At 42.1% G+C, this 20,242-nt stretch overlaps 2 protein-coding genes across 2 annotated transcripts; one reads left to right on the top strand and one right to left on the bottom strand.

The window, feature by feature from the left end:
• Positions 1–10,569: 10,569 nt before the first annotated feature.
• Positions 10,570–11,539, top strand: LOC120590514 (olfactory receptor 52I2-like). Its single transcript, XM_039848315.1, is given in 2 exon segments — positions 10,570–10,640; positions 10,642–11,539. Coding segments are annotated over 2 exon segments (963 nt in total). The 5' UTR covers positions 10,570–10,575.
• A 4,236-nt stretch (positions 11,540–15,775) lies between these two features.
• LOC120590513 (E3 ubiquitin-protein ligase TRIM68-like) lies at positions 15,776–18,786 on the bottom strand. Its single transcript, XM_039848314.1, has 4 exons — positions 18,760–18,786; positions 17,939–17,961; positions 17,278–17,378; positions 15,776–17,078 (listed from the first exon to the last, which is right to left on the bottom strand). Exons 1-4 carry the CDS (start codon positions 18,784–18,786, stop codon positions 16,528–16,530), a joined length of 702 nt encoding a protein of 233 aa, XP_039704248.1. The 3' UTR covers positions 15,776–16,527.
• Between the last annotated feature and the right edge of the window lie 1,456 nt (positions 18,787–20,242).

Here is a 20,242-nt window from a genome sequence, read left to right as displayed (position 1 = left end):
GGAACCTGAATTCTAGCTTGAACTCAGTGCTGCCCAAGCTACCACCTCAAACATGGTTAGTTTCAGCCTTGACATGGACCCACTCTATCTGGGTAATCGCTCATCTCTGGTCTCTCAATGTGTGTCTAGTACTGAGTGTCCTACACTGATTTTCAATTAACATGTTGATAGATGTTAATTGAACATGTCTCCTCCTGCTAGAGCATTGTTTTTTTCTGTTCTAGTGTCTATTTTTTATTATCGGAGTAACATTTGTTAATATAGAATGTTTAAGATATTGGTCATACTAGGGTGAACATGTTCTCAGTATAACAGTCCAGCAGGAGAAAAGGTTCCATGAAAAGCATGTATGGTTTAAGCAAGTTTCCTCTAAGACAGATATTTAGACTGATAGTTAAATGATGAGGACTTAACTATACCTAGAAAGAGAAAGAAACGTTCCAAACTGAAGAAACTGGACACTTGAAAATACTGAGGCAAGGAAGTGTTTGGTGTTTCCCAGGAAATACAATAAAGGTGTGAGTGACCCATAGGAGTTAAGTACTGGAGTTCCCAAGTGCCAGTTATGTTCCTCACTGCTGTAGGTACTCAGTCAATGCCTGGGAGCCAAGTAATTATTTTTGTGCCTGGCAATTACATTTGTTAGCTTCTTTCGTTTTCATAAGCACCTTATAGCATGAACGTTATCCTGATTTTATAGGCAAGGAAACACGGAGGAGCAGAGGTTAAGTAGATTCAGAGGACATGCAGGTAATAAGTGGTAGCACATGAATCAAGCCAAGGAGCCTGACATTGGAATCATGTTTAACAGGTGTACCATGTTGCCTCGCCACTGGAATTAAAATGTTCCAAGGCTGGGCTGATTAAACTGGATTCGAGTATGGGTCCAAGACCTAAAGCCATTACTACCTGCCCACTTTTCTCAATCTAAGGCAATATTTCAGTGGGCTGAGAAGACGACAGCCAGCGTCATAAAGAAACGTCGCCTGTTTTTCATCCACAGGCTAACAAGCAGCCTCAGGATTAAGGAGCTAGTCAGAAAAATATGGGCACGTGTTGAGGCTTTTGAGTCTCCATTAAGCAGATGGGTCAATATACACCCCTTGTGAAGGGGCCAGAAAGATATGGAGAGAGGACTAAGCATTTCTTCCAACACTGCCCCTCTTCAGAGGAATAGATGCATCCCTTCATGAAAACAGGGAGCTCATTAAGCTGTCCTCACACTGATCAAGCAGCAGAAGCAAGCAGGAACAGGATTCTCACACCCCAACACCAGGAGTTCAGGGATTCAGGAAACTAGGAACAATGTTTCCATCCAGGTACCAAAGGGCAAGATTTTAAAAGAATCTAGATAAATCCCTAAGTTGTCTTTGTGGGCAAGGATAATGAACCTTTTTAAACGTTAGGTAGCCATTGGTGTAGAAGGTGACTGCTTACAAAAGCTACTGTGTCAGAGGGATGGATGTTTATGGCTTTTTATTTGAAGAGTGATTCTTTAAGCATGTGTTAACTGGCAGTCATCGCAGAAGAGATTAATGAAGTCTGCTGATGAAGCAGCAAGTTTAACAGCAGCCAGAAGGAAAAAATCATGATCTGTATTGGCATTAACCATACACTTCCATTAACAACTCCCCACACACATTTTTTATGGCTGTCGATGCAGCCACCTGTGTAAAGAACTTGAGAGTAAGGCAGCCAAATACAGTCTGCTTATAGGAAGAGGAAGGAGACAACAGCGTGTAGGTTTTCCCCTCCTTTTCTAGGTCAGTATTGCCCGCAACAAGCATTTTTGAAGTAGATTAGAAAGAATGGCTTCATGAAAGGCCTGTGCTGCAATTAGTGCGGACGAGAGGAAATGCAGGTACCTCACTGCAGAAAGTCCTTCAGTTTAGCTTTTTGGGGGAGACTTGAAAGTCTTGTTTTATGAACTTTCAGGTGCACAATACAATGGCTAGACATTTATGTATTTATGAAGCGATCTCACAATTACTCTAGCACCCAGCTGACACTACACACAGCCATTACAATATTGACTACATTCTATTTGCTGTACTCCACTTCCCCATGGACTGTTCTGTAGCCAATAATTTGTACTTCATCCATTCACTTTTTGCCCAGCCCAATCCTCCTCCCCTCTGGGAATCACCAGTTTCTTCTACATCTGAGTCTGTTTTCCTTTAGTTTGTTTCTTTTGTTCCTTAGATTCTGCATAAGTGAAACTTAGCTTTTATTTTACTTGTCATAATACCCTCTAGGTCCATCCATGTCATTGCAAATGGAAAGATTATCTTTTTTTTATGGCTAAGTTTTGTTGTCTATGTGTACTCGTACTTTATCCAATCATCTATTGATGGGCACTTAGGTTGCTTCCACATCTTGGCAATTACAAATAGCTTCACCGTGAACATAGGGGTGCATAGATCTTTACAAACTTTTTTTTTGGATAAATACCCAGAAGTGCAATTGCTGGGTCCATAGGTAGTTATTTATTTACTTATTTTGAGGAACTTCCAACCTGTTTTCCATAGTGGCTGTACCAATCTGCAATCCCATCCTTCAGTATAGCTCTTATGTGCAGTGTCCAGACTTCCCTGTTCCCAAAAGGGACTGTTTCCTATCAATTCAAGGGAATTCTTGATACCATTACAGGACATGCAAACCCTGGAAAAGTCCCTGATGGAGGCTTAAGATCCTCAATGACAGACAATATAAGAGTTGAAAATGCAGTTACTCTATCATGTACCTGTCTGAGGAATGACAGTTCTAACCTGGACAGCCCCCACAAAACCAAACAGAATAAGTGAAAGCCTGCTTTAAAGCATCCCAAGTTGAACCTAGCTCAAGAGGCATCATGTAAAAACCGTAAACGCAAAGCTCTTAAGTGATCTGAAAAAATAATTTTTCAGGTACACAAGTTCCATGAACCATCATTGAACCATCGACTTTCAGTTCCTTTGAGATGAAAATCCTAAAATAAGACCAAAGCAATACTGTTGACAAAGCAAGAACTAAGATCTCCACTGGGATTTAGTGTTATGTGTATAAATGCCAGCTGCTAAAGAGAGATGCTAGGTTGAGAAGCCACTCCCGATCCCACAGCATTGCTGCAATCCCCAAGGGGAATTCCCTGAGGCTCCAGATCCCTACAGCACCTTACTGCAAGGAGTACCTTCTCCTGACCCTGAAGTTTTCTTTGTCTCTGCTCTTTTCTTTCTTTGCTATAAACTCCTTCCCCTCACCCTTTGATCCACGTTTTTACCACCTTCCTCTCCGCCAAGATGTGGCAGCGGCCACTTTTTACCACACTAATGGGCTTTAGTGGATAGTTGGTCCACTTATGAAATCCAAAATAAAGACTCAGTTGCTAGGAAACAGGGTCCTGAGATATCTTTATCAGGAACCATCACAGTATGAAACAAGAGTTCATTCTACACTGGATCAAGGTAAGTGCTCTCCAAAGGAAGCCAACCACAGATGAGGCTATTTAACTGCAGCTGTCTTGACAGGGATAAGTAGCATCTATGAGCTTCTTAATTAAGGACATAGTTCAGCCCTCCTTTGATCAGTCAGAAGTAATTCTTCATGTACTTTAAGGAAAAACTGAATTCTCTTCGAGATAAATGAGTCCTATAGGAAAAGCTGAGTTTTCACCTGTCGACAGGGTCTGAATGAATTTCATGGCTTTTTCTGCCTGTATCAGGATTCTTACATTCCCAGCGAACAGAAGTAGCCCGAGTGTGAGGGAAGGTGGAAAACTAAGGATCAGCATCACAATCCCATTTACTGGTCCGACTCCATCCCCCAGCCTGTATACATTCCAGAGCTGAACAGCAGGAATTCCAGGACCTTAGAGGTAGTATAGTCTATCCCCCAGTAAAAGTCAGTCTCAAGCCTTGTGCTCTGCCTTCCAAACTCCAGCAAGACAGATGGAATCTGAACTTAATTGTACACCAGAGTGTCTCTCAGATTTTAAGCTATGAAGATTAAGAGGAACAGAAAGAATCTGGAAAGTTAGACAGCTCTTATGTCTGGAAAGGATACAAGGAATGAGTTTCACCTGAAGAGGTAGCATCTAGCATTTGACCAGTCTAAAACGTTTCTTCAGCTCAGTAGTAAGTTTCATTTTCTTGTTAGTGAAAGGAAAGAATGTTGAATATATTGCCCAAGTCTCGACTTCTTGGGCATGTTTTGTGACTGAGTGAGATGAAAGAAAAAGTGACTAAGTCATTTTTTTTTTACTCACAACCAAGCTTTGTTTAATAATAGGTATCAGAAGAGGCACATATCCTACAAAATGAGTTAAAAATTCTGAGTTCTTTGTGGAAAGTTTGGATGGCTTTGGGGTAGGAGATAGCTATAAAGTCAGACTAGTGAAAGCACCAAGAGGAAAAGGAGCAATACATGTAAGTAGCTTCCCTCTAGTTGGGGATGTTTTGAGTCACAACAGGAGAGAAAGTAGCCCATAATTTTCTCTATCATGCATGGGGAGAATAGTTTTAATAATTTAGGCTAAAGTTAGAACTGAAGCTTGAGCCAACGCAAGGTTTTTCTTACACCTTCCAGTGTAAGGGATGTCAGAGAATTAGAAAAGCAAAACCTAGTGAAAGCAGTATTGATGCTTCCATCCCAGCCCCTTAGCCAGCATTATTGGAGAGGTATTCCCAGTCTCAGAGTATCCAACAGCCCCCTCTCACCCCCCGCCCCTGCCACACCAAGTAAAAGAAGCAGGGATAGAAATAAATTCCATCTGAAGAGGTAATTTCTGGTATTTGATCAGCTTAAGCCTTTCTTAAACTCAGTAGTACGTTTCACCTTTTTGTCTGTGAAAAGAATGTTGAGTTTATTACCCAAGTCACTTCTTGGGCACATTTTATGAGTCTGAGTGAGATGAAAGGAAAAGGGACTAATTCATTTTGCTTGTCTTTCCCATAGCTAAGCAGCAGCAAATTCCTCATCTTTCACAGAACCCAGAAACAGAAAAGCAGAGAGAAACAGACAGTGACAGAAAAGAGAAACTAACTTCAACATCTGCAGGACTCTTTCCAGCTACTCAGGCCCAACTCCCCCTTCAGTCAGTAGTGTAAAAATCCCACAACCTGCGGCAAGTCTTATGCAAGCAGAGGGCGAGAGCACATGATTGGTCAGAGGTTATGTCCTTAGTGGCTGAAGCTAATGAGCTTCCTGGATCTATTAAAACCAACCTGACAGCTGAGGACTGGTGTTTTTTTTTTTCTTTTTAAACTAGGAAACTCTTGAGTGTGTCCAACTGTAACTACAATATGATAATTCACCCTCTAGCATTTATCAGGATTCACAAGAAAAAAGTTGCACCTATCAGAAATGGGCTAGAATCTTAAATTTGATAGTAAAGAAAAGAAGCTAAAAAAATAATCACATTACACCATTCCACATGCTCTAGAACCAACCTGAGTTTGTGAAGACACACACCCATTATTAGCTAACTTTTCCTACCCCTAAAAATTACCTTTTAATATAGCAAAAGAAAAAGGGAGTATGTATGTCCCAGCATGATAAAGAAGACTCTCCTACTTGAATTATGCTCCAATTAGACAGTCTTCTGAGTTATTATAATTACAAGACTGCCAGCTTGTAATTACAGTGGAGTCTACTTTCCAGGGTTATTCCTGCTATCAATTGTCTAAGTCCCAGAAACAGACTCAGACCTTTTCCTGCAGAAAGTTTAGCATGGAATATGCTCAGGAACATAAGCTCCAAGCAGCTGTGAAGGAAAAACAGAGGGAGAAGGTGAATTACAATGTAGTTTCATCAGAATTCTCAGCTGATTGAACCTATGAGGAATTCTGATCCTATACACTTGTCTTGAATTGGGCAAGGGGACAGTTTTATGCTCAGGATTAATCAGTCACTGAATGCAATCATTACATTACGAGGATGCATCACTTAGGGTGATGCAACATCCTTTGGCTGAAGGTAATTCCAGGAGAAGAATGTAGCTGTGAGCCCTCAGAGCCTGACACTCAGCTGTGGAGTGAGTAAGTGCTTCAGTCCTGAAGGGGGATTTGTGAAGTGCTACACAGTCTACTACTAGGAAACCTTCATAACTGATTAGTCTTCTGAGGGGACTTGGGGATGGGTGAAGGAAATAAACCATCAACCATCTAACTTTTCCTGATTGAAGAATGAACTCTCCCATTGTTATTCCTTTTAAGTTTTATTCTGAGTTGAAATCAGAATTTTGAAGTGATACTTGCACCCTTATATTCACTGTAGCACTATTCACGATAGTCAAGATGTGGAAACAACCCAAATGTCCATCAGCAGATGAATTATTACCCTGAACTTAAGTCATCCTTCTTCCTGGTTAAGAAATCATAAAGCAGATATAATAAAAGTTATCATTTTAAAATATAATTAAGACCAAAGTAAACAAAAATCAGATATAGAAAACAGACATCGTAACAAAAATACATTCACTGTCTCAATTTTGATTGTTGCTTTTCATTCAAACATGAAATAGAGACAATGCTATTAGAACTAAAACATGAAAAACAGATAAATCTGGTAAATAAAATTAAATGCTCACTTAAATATTGTTTTATTGGTTAGCTTTCTAGTAATGGAAACATTAGGTTAAGATGCATGTAGGGAGTTGGAAGTAATAGATTCTCATGACAGAAAGTCAAAGATCGTAAATCATTGATGTATCTCTCTAAATCCTGACCTCAAGATACTTATTAAACTGATCCAACTCTAAGGAGAGTTATTCTGCTGTTTGGAAAATTCTGCTGTGTTTTCCATAATAAAGAGACACTTTTGTGAAGAAGCAACTGAAATCTCATAAACCATTTTCATTAGGTGGTTTTGGGGCTGGTTCCTCACATCACAAAATGAAATTCTTCCCTTGTAAGATATGACAAGGTCCTAATAAAAAGTAGCTCAAGCAAAAAGGGCTGTGTGATTGAAATGGGAATGTGTATCAACACTTATTTGTATGTATGCTTGTATGCACACACAAACACAGCTATACACATAAGACTGACACTTGCCATTATGCCTAGGAGGCATGTCCAAATAAAGCTTTGGCATAGTGAATTATAGGTGTAAGCTTCCTTGTTATGTAGGCCATGATGTTCTAAAGGTGGGAGAAATCAAATGTGCTGAAATCTTGCTTCCATGTAGAACAACCTCTATGTCACTGTCCTGTTATCTTGGGTCTTCGTCTTTTGGGGAATACTTCCTCCTCTTGGACTCTTCCACCATGGGACTGTTTATGGTGAGGTTAAGGCCACCCTCTATTTGCAAGCATCCACTACAGCCACTAATGCCTCAGGAGGAGATGGTTGAATTCCAGGGAAAGTGGTTCATCCGTCCCCATTGTCACAGTCACAGTTTAGCTGCCTCATCTCATGCTGGGGCCTTTTAAGTAGCACCCCCTTTGCCTCCTGCATTGGTTGCCCACTTTTCCTGTCATTGTTCACGTTGTTGTTTAGGTTTACATTGTGACTTGTTCTCTGAATTATCCTATGGGCGACAGAGACTCATAGGATTTAGCACAGCAGTTTGGGGGACTAGCTCTCTTGCAGGCTTGAAGACTGGGCTTCTAATAGATGCTAAGCCTAGTATTGAACTTCAGCCACTGCCCTCAATTATTAGGAATGTGCTGGGTTAGCTTGAGGAAGGCTTGAAGTACACCTACCTTCACAAAGAAAATGAAGGCTCTCACCATTCAAACCACTAATAACTATTGCTGCTGAGGATGTGTGGAACTAGAAGCACGTAACATCATCTCCCGATGCTTCATATTTCCATTTATCTCTACATTGTTTGCCATTAAAATAAAAAATTTTTATATCTTGCACCTGTTGTCTTCTTTCTCTTGGCTCTATTCCTGCACCATAATGATGCCTAGGCAGAAGTCACGACCTTTAAAATATGGCCATGCACTACTCTAGCCTCATTTATTTTTATTCTCCTTCAACCACACTATACTCTCCCTTATCTGGTTTATTCTATTTGGAGAATATTTTGTTTTCATATTTTTATGCTGAGGTCTGTGCCCTTTTGTTTGAAAAACTTTTCTTCCTTGCTCCCCTTACACTCTATTTTCCTTCTCTGTTCAAAAGAGACTTTTAAACACAGTCATGAGAAATATTTAACCAGTGAAGTTCACCATGAGCCCCGAGGCAGAACTGAGGAACTGAACAGTGAAGTGGACCTTGAGAGATGAAGTATACAGTCAGAGTGAGGAGTTCTACTACAAAGTGAAATGAATTATGATTGTTAGCATTTGATTCCTGACTCTCTGGCTTACTATGACTTTCTCTGCGCATCAGTTTCGTTTATAAAATGTAGGTGTAATGGCAGCTACTCCAGAGGGTCATGAAAATAGAATGAGATCATCTTGAAAAGCATTCAGCAGAGTACCAGGCACATAGCAGGCTTTCACAAATCTAATCTTGGGCCCTTTGTTTTCTTTTCAGGATGCACTCTATGTTCTCATTCTTAGGAATCCTCTGAGGACTTGAAGAAACAAAGACTCTTCATCCACTAAGCATCTGCCTCCTCAGGCAACCTGGAAAGCCTCAGGGAGTGGAGCACAGAGAAAAGGGTCTCTGGAGGAGTTAGTTTGGCTGTTGGACAGAGGCAGGGGAAGCCAGAGTGTCCAGGGAAAAAGCAGGATGATAGAGAGTCTAAAGGGGAAAGAGGGAGGTTTTCAAAAGTGACAATACCCTTTACCGTGACTCTTCGTTGTTTATCTTTGATCTTATGCTGCTTTCCTGTTGCTCCTGAAGGTCCAGCATAAATCTCCCTTCTTTTGAGTGAAAAAATGTGGACACATCACAGGAAGTCTTAATAGAGAAAACTCCAGGGATGTGGGTAACTGACCTGGGAACTGGGTGTTGGGCTGACGGAGTCTGAAGGACAGGGTCACCTTAGAAAGGAGGAGATAAGCCCTCCATCTCACTATAAAGGCTGGTCAGGTCTGGTGGGTACTTTTGATACCAAGATCACCTTCTGGAAATGAGAGGGAGGAGGGAACACATGACTCTTGTGGTTCAAAGCTGAGGGAAGAAGGGGTAAGTCTAACCTTGGAATGATGGTGAGACCATTTTCAGAGACTAAGGAGTTATGAGGGAAGAAACCAAGCAGTAGGGCTGATTGGGAACATGTGTATTTGATTGTGGTGGTGACGCATAGGGTTATCATAAACACAAAGGCTCCATCAAATGAGTTATGCATTGCTGCCTTTATCTTTAAAGATCTCAATTTGGATTGGGTATTTCCTATACTTTAAATAAGGATGAAAAATTCTCACATATCCTATAATTTATGTTTTAGAGTTAAGTGACTTATCTAAGGTTTTCTTTCGTGATTGGCTTCAGGTTTTCATGTGAATATCTCTCCAGGGTCGCAGACAGAGGCAGGTTCTGGGCTGGAAGTGTCTTAGAACAGATCTTGATCAGAACTTTCTGAAGAAAAGTTCAACAGCCTGGCTCAACAGCCAGGAAGCAGCTGTGTCTGTATCTGATCGTGAAGCAGAAATTATTTCTTTACTCAGTCTGTTTCATTATAAGGCATTTCTTATGTTTAGGGTTTTTGTTTTTTGGAGGTGGCAGTGATCGTGGTTTGTCTGTTTCAACAAAGACCAGTTTGCCATTATATCCCAGAAATTGGCTTTCTAAAGAATAAAGCTTCATTGTTGTTTGGAATGTCTTGGTAGTTTATCATGGAGACAGAGCTATTCATATTGAAGAATCATAAAAACCTATTGAACGGTTGTTCAACTATAAAGAAGCCCCAAAGTGTTATTTGTAGCTATTTAATCTATCAATTGAACCTAGCTCAAGAGGAAATCCAGGCTGATATAAAAGTAGGGATTATAAACATTTCTAGACAGTTTATTATCTCCTATGGAATATTATGATGTTGTTCTCAAATGACCTTTTTTTTGAGGCTCCATTAATCTCTTCAACCGGGAGGATGCTTCTTTTCTTTTTTGTCTAGCATTATAATGAATATATAAAATATGACATGTTCAATCTCAGGAAGTTGTTTCATTCAAAAATTATTAAATTTTAGGAAGTGAACATACAAAGATGAACTCTTTCTTCTGATTTCTTATTCATTCATTCAACTGTTTGCTCTAATGAACACATATCTTGTAATGGACTTGTCAACCACACTTATGGGTCAGAACACATAGTGTAAGGAATAAGGCCATGAGCAAGACACGCATGCTTGAATACAATAAAGTCATGGAGTATTGGAATTGTCAGTTGAGGGCCCTCAGAAGTCAGCATGGAAGAGTCCATGAAAGCTCAGAAGGTATATAATTTAGCTTTGTCATGGGATAGGGGAGGAGGCGGAGCACAGAAGACTTCCCAAAAGAGGTAAACCATGAGCTGATCTTTGAACAATAGAAATTAGCAAGGCAAATACTGAGGAGGATGAACAGTGGAACAGGATAACTTTGTCAGATATCAGTTGTCTGATCCTGTGGTCCACCTAGCTGAGAATACTACCAGGCTCTCCTTAATACCACAGCTGGGAATATCTTACAGGATTGCATCTTTTTCTGCAGTCTCATCTGTGATGCTGGGGCCACTCTACAACCACACAATGGAAACCCCTGCCACCTTCTACCTTGTGGGCATCCCAGTCTTCACATCTTTGGCTGGCTATCACACTGAGTACCATGTATACCATAGCCCTGTTAGGAAACACCCTCATAGTGACTGTAATCTGGATGGATTACGCTTTACAAGAGCCCATGTACTATTTCCTGTGTGTTCTGGCTATCGTGGACATTGTTATGGCCTCCTCCGTAGTGCCCAAGATGGTGAACATCTTTACCTCAGGAGACGGCTCTATCGGCTTTAATGCTTGTTTCACTCAGATGTATTTTGTCCATGCAACCACAGCTGTGGAGACAGGGCTGCTGCTGGCCATGGCTTTTGACCGCTATGTAGCTATCTGTAAGCCCCTACACTACAAGAGAATTCTCACACCTCAAGTGATGCTGGGAATGACTGTGACCATCGCCATCAGAGCTGTGATATTCATGGCTCCATTAAGTTGGTTGGTGAGTCATCTACCTTTCTGTGGCCCCAATGTGATTCTCCATTCCTACTGTGAGCACATAGCTGTGGCCAAGTTGGCATGCGCTGACCCCATGCCCAGTAGTCTCTATAGTCTGCTTAGTTCTTCCATTATTGTGGGTTCTGATGTGGTCTTCATTGCTGTTTCTTATAACCTGATTCTTCGGGCAGTATTTGGTCTCTCTTCAAAGAATGCTCAGTTGAAAGCATTAAGCACCTGTGGCTCCCATGTTGGGGTGATGGCTTTGTACTACCTACCAGGGATGGCATCCATTTATGTGGCTTGGCTAGGGGGGGATATAGTGCCTGTACACACTCAGGTGCTTTTAGCTGACTTGTACCTGGTCATCCCACCCACATTAAACCCCATCATCTATGGCCTGAGGACCAAAAAAATACGAAAACAAATACGGAGCTTGTTGATGCACTGCCCCTTTGACCACTGCAATCATCCATGAATACAAAGTCTGTTCAGACCTTGAGCATTCCAGCCAACTTCAAAGATGCTTCAGAGATCTGTGGGGCTGGTTTGGTTCACCTGGTGCCATAGGACTTCTAAGATAAAGCTATAAAAGGTATCTTTGCTTCCCGTTTTGATTTCTAGCAAGAATGTGAATAAAGCAATTATTTTCTGACAACATTTTTAATGGTTTCAATTAACTAGTCTCTGGACCTGAGATAAATTGTACAGAGAACACAGATTTAAGATTTTTCTTTCCTTAGCTTCTGACTCATTCTGAACTTAATATCCTACTGGTCCCTCTGCAGAAGAAATCATCTGTTTAGTACCCCCCACCATCACCTGGCTGATTTTCTCAGAATTTCTCATCTCCTCATGTGATCATATGGAAGCAACTGTTAATATATGACCCTGCCTTCTGGACCATTGACGAATTCATTCGACTTGGGTGAAGTACTCACATCTGGACTAGAGTGTTTCTCCAGTCAAAATGGACTTCAGTTTATCTGAGGAGATAATCTTGGGATCACAGATGGTGGCCATTTTCAAACACATGAACTTGGAAATAGAAACTGGTTGCACAGCAGGAGAAGCAGATTGGCAAGATGAGATGAAGAAGCTGAGTCTCCGGTTCCAATTCATTTTGGACACACAGATCTATGCCTATTAAGTTCTTTATGATATCTCTATATCATTGTAACATACCCCTTATTGTTAAGCTAGTTGGAGTCAGTGTACTAATCACCAACCTGTTGTTTTTAAGCAAAAGAAACTAAGGCAATGTGAGTCCGGTTTTGGACATCTTTTACTTTTCTACCTAGTTCTGCTTGTGTAAATTAACTCTAAGAGACAAAGGGGAGGAATCAAATAACAAGTCTTTCTTTTGGATACCTCTAAGGAAGAGTGCTTTGGGATGAAAAGGTTAATAGAGAACAATATCAATAGTGAAGCTGAAACATTACTACTCTTCTCCCAGTCACCAGATAATTATTTTTATTTACGCCTTTCAGAAAGTCTTTAACTGAATGATCAGTTCATGTTAAAAAATGATTTCATATGTAAGTGATATATATGTTTGACTGGTAGATTTTAAAATTTTAATAATTTACTAATATAGTTGATAACAAGATGTTGTATCTGAGTCTTAATATCTTCTTTCTACCAGTAGGAGCAAAATGTTAATTTGTAGAGAGTATTGAAAATTAAATAGAATAAGGAAAACTCATAATACAACATATTGTATGTTCCTAGTAACACCCAATAGTCTTCCAATTTCTTATTTCAAGGGGTAGTTTTAGGGACTATTGTAAATGCACTCCTGTGTACATCAGTACCGCGTGGTAGTTCTTCCAAACAGATATGTTGCTTATCAACCTAGCATCCATACCCATTGATGACATTGGACTTGTTCATCTACTAGAATACATATTGTTTCTGAATACCAGTGGAGTAGAAATCAGCCTCTAAAAATCTGATAGTGATGCACTGAGTTCCCAGAGAGTAGTAAAAAGAATTTCTCCTCCTCTTGCAATGCCATGACAAAAACAAATCAAGACCATGAGTGGTTCAGCATATTTGGTAAGGTTTTCATCATGAAAAGTCACACTATTCTTTTCCCAGAAGGAACCCAAAGAATTGACTATGCTCATGATATCAAAGCATTTTAGATATATTAAAGAATCTGATGTAAAGTGACAAAGATCTGGTCCAGCTTGCACTCAAAATGGAAATTTCTTCCCAGTATTTCTGTCAGGAGCCTGTCCTGCCAGCTTTGCATTTCATTCATGTCAGTACTCCCTGAAGCTAACTGGGACTCACTGTTGGTACTCAATTATTTATTGAACTACATACTTCCAAATTGGACTGGGTCCCTTCCAGTTACTCCAAAACAAAATCTTTGCTTCTCCTGATATATTCAGATATGACCCTTGCTCTATCATCGCACGAAGCAATGTGTGCAAAGTTAACTAATGCCTGGGACACACAGTATACTCTCAATGTTTGAATCTTAAGAGATTACAACCAGTCTTGCTTGGAAAAAAAAAAAAGGGAGATTGGATTTCCTGTGGGTCGAGAGCTCAAGGATTTGCCCTCTGTCCCTTGCTTTTGTAGGACTCAAGCATTTTACCCATTTAGTAGCCTTTTCCCTAAAGGCTCAGGCACTGAACCCCTTGGTTTCTCTGCTAGTAAACCAAGGATGAGCAAAGCACATTCTGCCTCCTGCCTTGCAGTGATTGATCAAAAGTTGGAGGTGCCGTCATAATCATTTCAGGGAATGTGTAGGCACTCTACACTGCACACAGCTACCTGTCTTTCCCTTCTGGACCACTTCTGTAATTATCCATCAAATCAGTTTTTAAACAGGATTATAATTAAGTATCAGCTACCATTTCATGCCCCTGGGGCAAGAGCAGCTTATTTATTTTTGATCTTAGGCATCAGGATGAAAGTTCCCTCACTTAAGTATTTATCAACGCACACACACTGTGCTAGACTGGGGGTATAATGGTGAACAAGACAAAGTCAATTTCTTCATGGGGTTCTTAGAAGAGAAGTATAAGCAACTACCCTAAAGAGTTTTCATATACTTAAGAACTTCAGTATACTTGGTCTTAAAAATCAGAAAACATAAAACAATGTGGTGTCATTTAACCTTATAATCCTTCTAACAAGTAAATGTAGCACCCAAATCAGCTTATAAATGTAAAAAACACTCCAAACCCCCAAATAGTACATTACAAATGAAGCCATTTCACTCCTTAATTCATTCTAGATTTAATGAACTTATCACCTAATAATCCTCACTTCTTGGAACCTTCCAAGGTTTGTCCTAAGAAAACCATAGTAAAGATTTAAACCCTAGCCTCTCCTGCTAAGCATTTATGGATGTATAAATGGAAGTACTTCCTAAAGATCTGTGTCTCAAGTTATTAACAATTCCCCAGGCACTCTACCCACCACATGGCTCCTTTCCTACCTGCCTCTCACCTTTCTGGACCACTGAGTCCCTCCACACTGACACATATAGTTACTCCAATGTAGGTCAGCGCAACCCTTTGCCAAGACCAGGTACGTGACTTACTAGTTCATTCCCCTTCTACTGCTAATGCTCAAGAAGCCACTTGGAAGCTTGGTGAGCTGAATGGATGAGTTTATTTCTTCATTTTTGCCTGTTGTACCTCCTTCATATATAAACAGCCAACATAATTAAAGTAAGAAGACAATTTTTGCTATTCTTTATTACAGGAATTGCTTTGTTTCTGCCTATATGTAACCTCGTATCTACTTTACTATGCAATGCTACCCCAACAGTCACTGCCTTCACCTGAAAACTACACCAGAGGTTGTGTCATACAGTCACTGTGACAATATGTGATGTACAGCTTGTAGCCCTCACAACAGCCAAAGCCATTAATTCTCATATACTTGACTTGCAGTTTGTTTCTAGCCAATCATTCCACATTACTCTTAAGACCTGTGGTGAATTATTTTTGCCACACACAACAGTCACTTTAAGCATACTTATTCCCCATCATTATAATATATGGCTCTAAAACTCACATTTTGTGCCTAGTCCTATACTTTCTCCCCACACTTCCTTGCCCCATTTGCCTTCTGTCATAATTCTAGAGAAGATACGGGCAGGGAGAATGTTATGTAGTTACCAGAACTGAAGATTCCCTTGGTGACATGAAAAGATTCAAACTTTAACCAACTGGCTTATAAATGAGTGAGCCTTCCTTCCTGTGTGTGTGTGCGTGTGTTTTTTTTCTTCTTTTCCTAATCTCCATTTTCTACACTGTGGTCACAGTCCCCATCCTGATTCAAAGACAGACAGACGTGTATAATAGATACACAATATATTACTGCGGCCCAGAGTTTGCCCCTGGCACGGTCACTTTCTGTCTAAAGGGTTCTTAACTAACGGTAGAGGCCCTGAGACATAAGCCCCTGCTGTAAAAATGCTGCTTGAGGAGGCGAGACAGGAGCGTTACACGAAACCCATGGCTTCCCTTCCTCTGTCCTGAGAGGGGAACAAAAGTAGGGGATGGAATCAAGATCCTCACAACACTCCCGTGAGGTAGGACACTCAGCTACTCTACCCATTTCCCATTCAGGACACAAAATCTTTCACACGTGTAGGGTATTTCAGACCCAAGTGTAATGACAAGGAGACATGTGATCTGAAAAACGAGTCTGTCAATCTCATTTGACTGTAAGAAACACTTTACAATCTTTTGACTGCTTTGTGAGAAATAGCATGCTGCATTAAGGCCATTTCAGTTTCCTCATCCAGAAAGTGAAAACAAGAATAAGGCTCATATGTTTCCTGACCCTGCCACTCAGAGAGAAGGGCAGGACCAAGACACTGGTCTCCTTAGAGTCTGAGACAGCGATGTGACCCACTCATGCTCAGAGAGGGGACAACCACTGGGGTGGTCTGGGCAAACTAATGCATTTCTCTCGTTTGGAGGTCAGAGAGCTGGGGTCCAACGCAGGTGGCTCAGTCACAGCTGACCTCAGGTAAGACCTCCACAGACTGGTCTCAGCAGAGAAGCCAGCTCTGGATATGGGCAGTATATTTCCAGCTTGTCGGTAAGCCCCATCTAACGGGTTTCCTGAATGTTGGATCTACTTCATCATCCTCATTGACTTAATTATGGCACTAACAGGGAGTGGGGAAGAGGGGCCTGAGCGACAGAAAAAATAAGTCCCAATCCTTAGAGCCATTCTGATCCTCACCATCAGCCCTGTCGGGCTTCCCTCACAGGGGACAATGCTCATTTGACTAAGCCTCAACTCTTTCACAGGAGTGGTTTAGTGCAAGACTCTGGCTCAGGAGCAGCAGACCACTGAGCCAGGCAGAAAAGTCCTTGGATTCTAGGTTCGGCTCAGTTCAAAGGCAGCCTTGCCAGGGGCAGGGCCCTCCAAGACCCCTGTGGCCCAGGAGAAATTCCAGGGCCTCTGGCAGAGATGGTAGCTCTCCTAGTCCTCCCCATCCAGGGAGCAGATGGCCAGGGGAGCAGTGTTGTTGGCACCAATGCTGTAGCAAGGACTGAAATAGGGCAGGAGGCGCCCAGGGAACGGATAGTGGGGGAAAGTGAAAATGTGGGAGCCGTTGTCGGTCACATTGTAGAAGGAGATATCATGGGCCTCATAATCCAGGAAGACACCCACCCGGCGGGGAGGGACTGGCAAGGACAGCAGGGGATATTCATCGGTGCCTGCCCGGTACTCATTTCCCTTCCTCAGCCTTATCACCCAGAATCCGTAGTGGGGGGATAAATAGACCACCTCCTTCCGGTCCACGTTTTCTTTACACACTCCCAGGCCCCATTCAGACCTGTCTCCCACCTCCACCTCCCAGTAGTGCCGGCCTGAGGAGATGCACTGACTGCCCAGGACGATGTTATAGCGGTAGAATCTCTCGGGATTGTCGGGCAGTTTCTGCTTGGTGTCTCCATAGTGCACGCATTTTCTGTCCTCAGACACGATGAGGCGGGAATAAGCGGTGTCTGGATCCAGGCGCACATCAGCTAGGGAAAAAGATCCTGGTTGGCAACACTGGTACAGAAACAGGGGGCATGGGCAAGGTCTCTGATAAATACAGCCACAGATTTCTCAGTGATGGGTGGGAGTCAGGCTAGCTGGGGCACCCAGAGGGCACTGAACCATTTAATTCTCTGGGAGGAGTCCCTCCCACTGCCCATCGCAATCTAACCCAGCACTCAGTACCTGCATACGTCTTCAGGATCTCTCTCAGGCCCAGCACACGGCAATCTGTCTTCAGTTGCAGGGAGACTGGTTCTGGCCGCTGCAGGCTCCAAGACTTGCTCCTGGTAGAGGAAGGAGGGGTAAGCCTTGGGGCCAGCAATCCTGGCTCTGCCCCATGGGCCTTCCCTTAGTACAGGGAAGAGGGGCTTGGTCAGGGACATAGGCAGGGAGATGCCCCTCCCTGCATCACCAGGCAAAGCAGAGATACGATGGTTATTTGACAACAGCGAATTTTGGCACAGAGAAAACATTTGCATTTCGATACTGTGGAAAGAGTTAGATGTGCACTTGACATGGCAGGAGGAAGAGGTGTGCCACGGAGAAAGGCTATATATACTCAGAGCTTAGAGCACTAAGAGACACCTGCTGTTTTCCCCTCCTTGGGAGAGCTACTCGAAATCACATATTTTACTGAAATTCTTATTGGTAATACTTAAAATGAATCTGACCAAATACAAATAAGAAAAAAGGTGAACAAAGCTTCTTTGGGCCAATACAACGAAAGAGGGAGATTACAGAACAGCACCCGCTTTTCGATGGTACTGGGTCTCCATTCCCCACTCCTGGTCAGGCCCCACTATCCCTCATAGGGCTGCCTAGGGGCTCAACGATGGGAACATACCTTTTCAAGGCTTCCTGAATACCCTAGAAAGAGAAAAAATGCAGCACATGAATATATGCCGTTTCTCAGAGGGACCATACAGACACTCAACCCTGGGAAGGGGATTCTCTAAGGGCAAAGAAGGCAGAGAGCAGGGCTGGAGAGGTGTGTAACGGTGGTGGGGTACAGCCTACAGGGGGTAGCAGAGCAGGCTGAGCTCTGGCTGGACTCTGTCAACTCCAGGCTCTATCTCGACTCTCTGGCCAGAGAGGAAAGACTAGTATGATGCCAGAGCTGCCTAACACCAGCAGATGTCTATCAGAAAAGAGCACTAAATGATAAAGTAGATACTACATGAAGATCCAGCAGTATTTAGCTGTTTGGAAATTGGCACATTACTTCACTGTTATTGGCCAAAAGAACAATGTGGCCAGAAGAGTTGGGATAGCGACCAGTTACCGAGTTAGACTTAAGGCCATGTTAAATTCCAATACATTGCTTCTGTGTGTATAAAATCTGGGGCACTGAGACATCAGTAGAGGACCCAGATGGACATGACAATCTCCATACATGTGAAAAATAAGCACAGTACAATATGCAGTCATTTGCAAACCTGCTGAGTTAACAAGGAAGCATGACTAACCTGCTGAGTCACATAGAAGCTGGTGTTACATAGTTCCCCACAGGTAAAGACCTGAGATCCAGGAAATAAACAGATTCCACTGGAAACGAGTTCAGAGTTGCAAGCCTTTTAAAGATTTAGAAAAGCCATGATTCAGTTTAACAGTAGAACTCCAAGAAGAGGCACCAGAGGAGGAAGATGTCATAGAAATCTGATTCACTAATATCTTGGCTTGATTTCTGCTCATCCTGGTAGCTTTGTTGAAGTTCTTAGGACTGTAGGGAGCCAAAGCTCCCAAAATTCAAAAGAGTGCATGGACTATCTCAGGAGGCCTGCTTGCATATAAAAGGGAAAAGGCTGGTTCTGAGGAATTCCAGGAGGAAGAAGATTAAGATTAGAAACAGGAGTTACGAAGGGAGTGTGGAAGGGGGAGTGTGGAAGGGAGTTTCGATTGTACCTTGATCTTCAAGATGTTACTTTAACTATGTTATCTTGGGATACACAAAGGAACAGATTATGTATAAAAAGGAGCCTAAGAAATAAACTTGGAGAGACAGTTGTGAGATCTGTTCTCCCTTCTGCACCCTGTCTGTCTTCTCTTTCTCAGTCCCCGCTCCCCTATTCAGGGACCTGGTTTGACTTGGTGGGCTGGTTTCCAACAAGTGGCGCCGGAACGGGGACCTGAAAACGGGGGAAAATAGCAAGGACCCACCGCAAGACGAGTGCACTCGAGATTGGCCAAAGAAGCCGTGGGCGGTGAAGGTGAGTATGCAGGAGTTTTTGTAATATAGAAACTGAAAGGGAAAATATAATGGGCCAAGGAAATAGTCGACTGCTATTTGTACATATGCTTAAGAATATGCTTAGAGTTAGAGGAGCTAAAGTAGGTCAGCAACAGCTAATGAAGTTCTTGCAATTTATAGAAGTAGTTTGTCCCTGGTTTCCTGAGGAAGGGACAATTGATTTAGAGACATGGTTAAGAGTGGGTCAAAAGTTACAGGATTACTACAATGCCCACGGACCTACTAAGGTTCTGGTAGATACTTTTGGGCTTTGGACTTTGATTAGATTCTTTAGACCCTAGGCATGAAAGAGATCAGATTAAAGAACAAATGTCACCTGTACTTAAAACAAAAATTGTTCATGAGTATGACGAATCTGAGGCTGCTGGGGTTGTGCCTTCTGCCCCTCCGATGCCTCCCTCTCCTTTCGACTCCATTTTTACTGATGATGAGGAGGAGGAGGCCGCTAGATATCATTCGCCTGATGAAGATTCAGCTCCACTTGTAGCTATTGGAGGCATTGCCCAACCCGCAGTACCAGATAACATTCATAAAGAAATTGATCAGCTTAAGCGCCAACTTAAGCAACTTACTGTGCAAATAAGCGGGAAACAAGGAGGCGGTAAACCGCTGCAACTACCTGCTATGGACATTCCGAGTAAAATTCTGACTCCAGAGGATTTTTTGCATCCTCTACATCCCACAGTTATAGCTGGTATGGACCCTCCTCCAGTGAAATTTAAGGGCCTGAATTCTGAAGGACAACTTATTCTTGTACTTAAGGTCCCTTATTCTGAGACTGGCTTACAGAAGGGGCTTAGAATAGCTGCAGCTAATGGAGACAATATCGGAGATTTTAAAATGGCTTTTCCAGTAATAGATCAGCATGATCAACAAGGGCAAAACATCAGGGGACATGAG

Source organism: Pteropus medius, unplaced genomic scaffold (genome assembly GCF_902729225.1).
Source record: "Pteropus medius unplaced genomic scaffold, Ma_sr-lr_union100, whole genome shotgun sequence".
NCBI classification, from domain to species: Eukaryota; Metazoa; Chordata; class Mammalia; order Chiroptera; family Pteropodidae; genus Pteropus; species Pteropus medius.
Note: the sequence above shows the minus strand (reverse complement) of the source record. Positions and strands in the feature narration are given on the sequence as shown.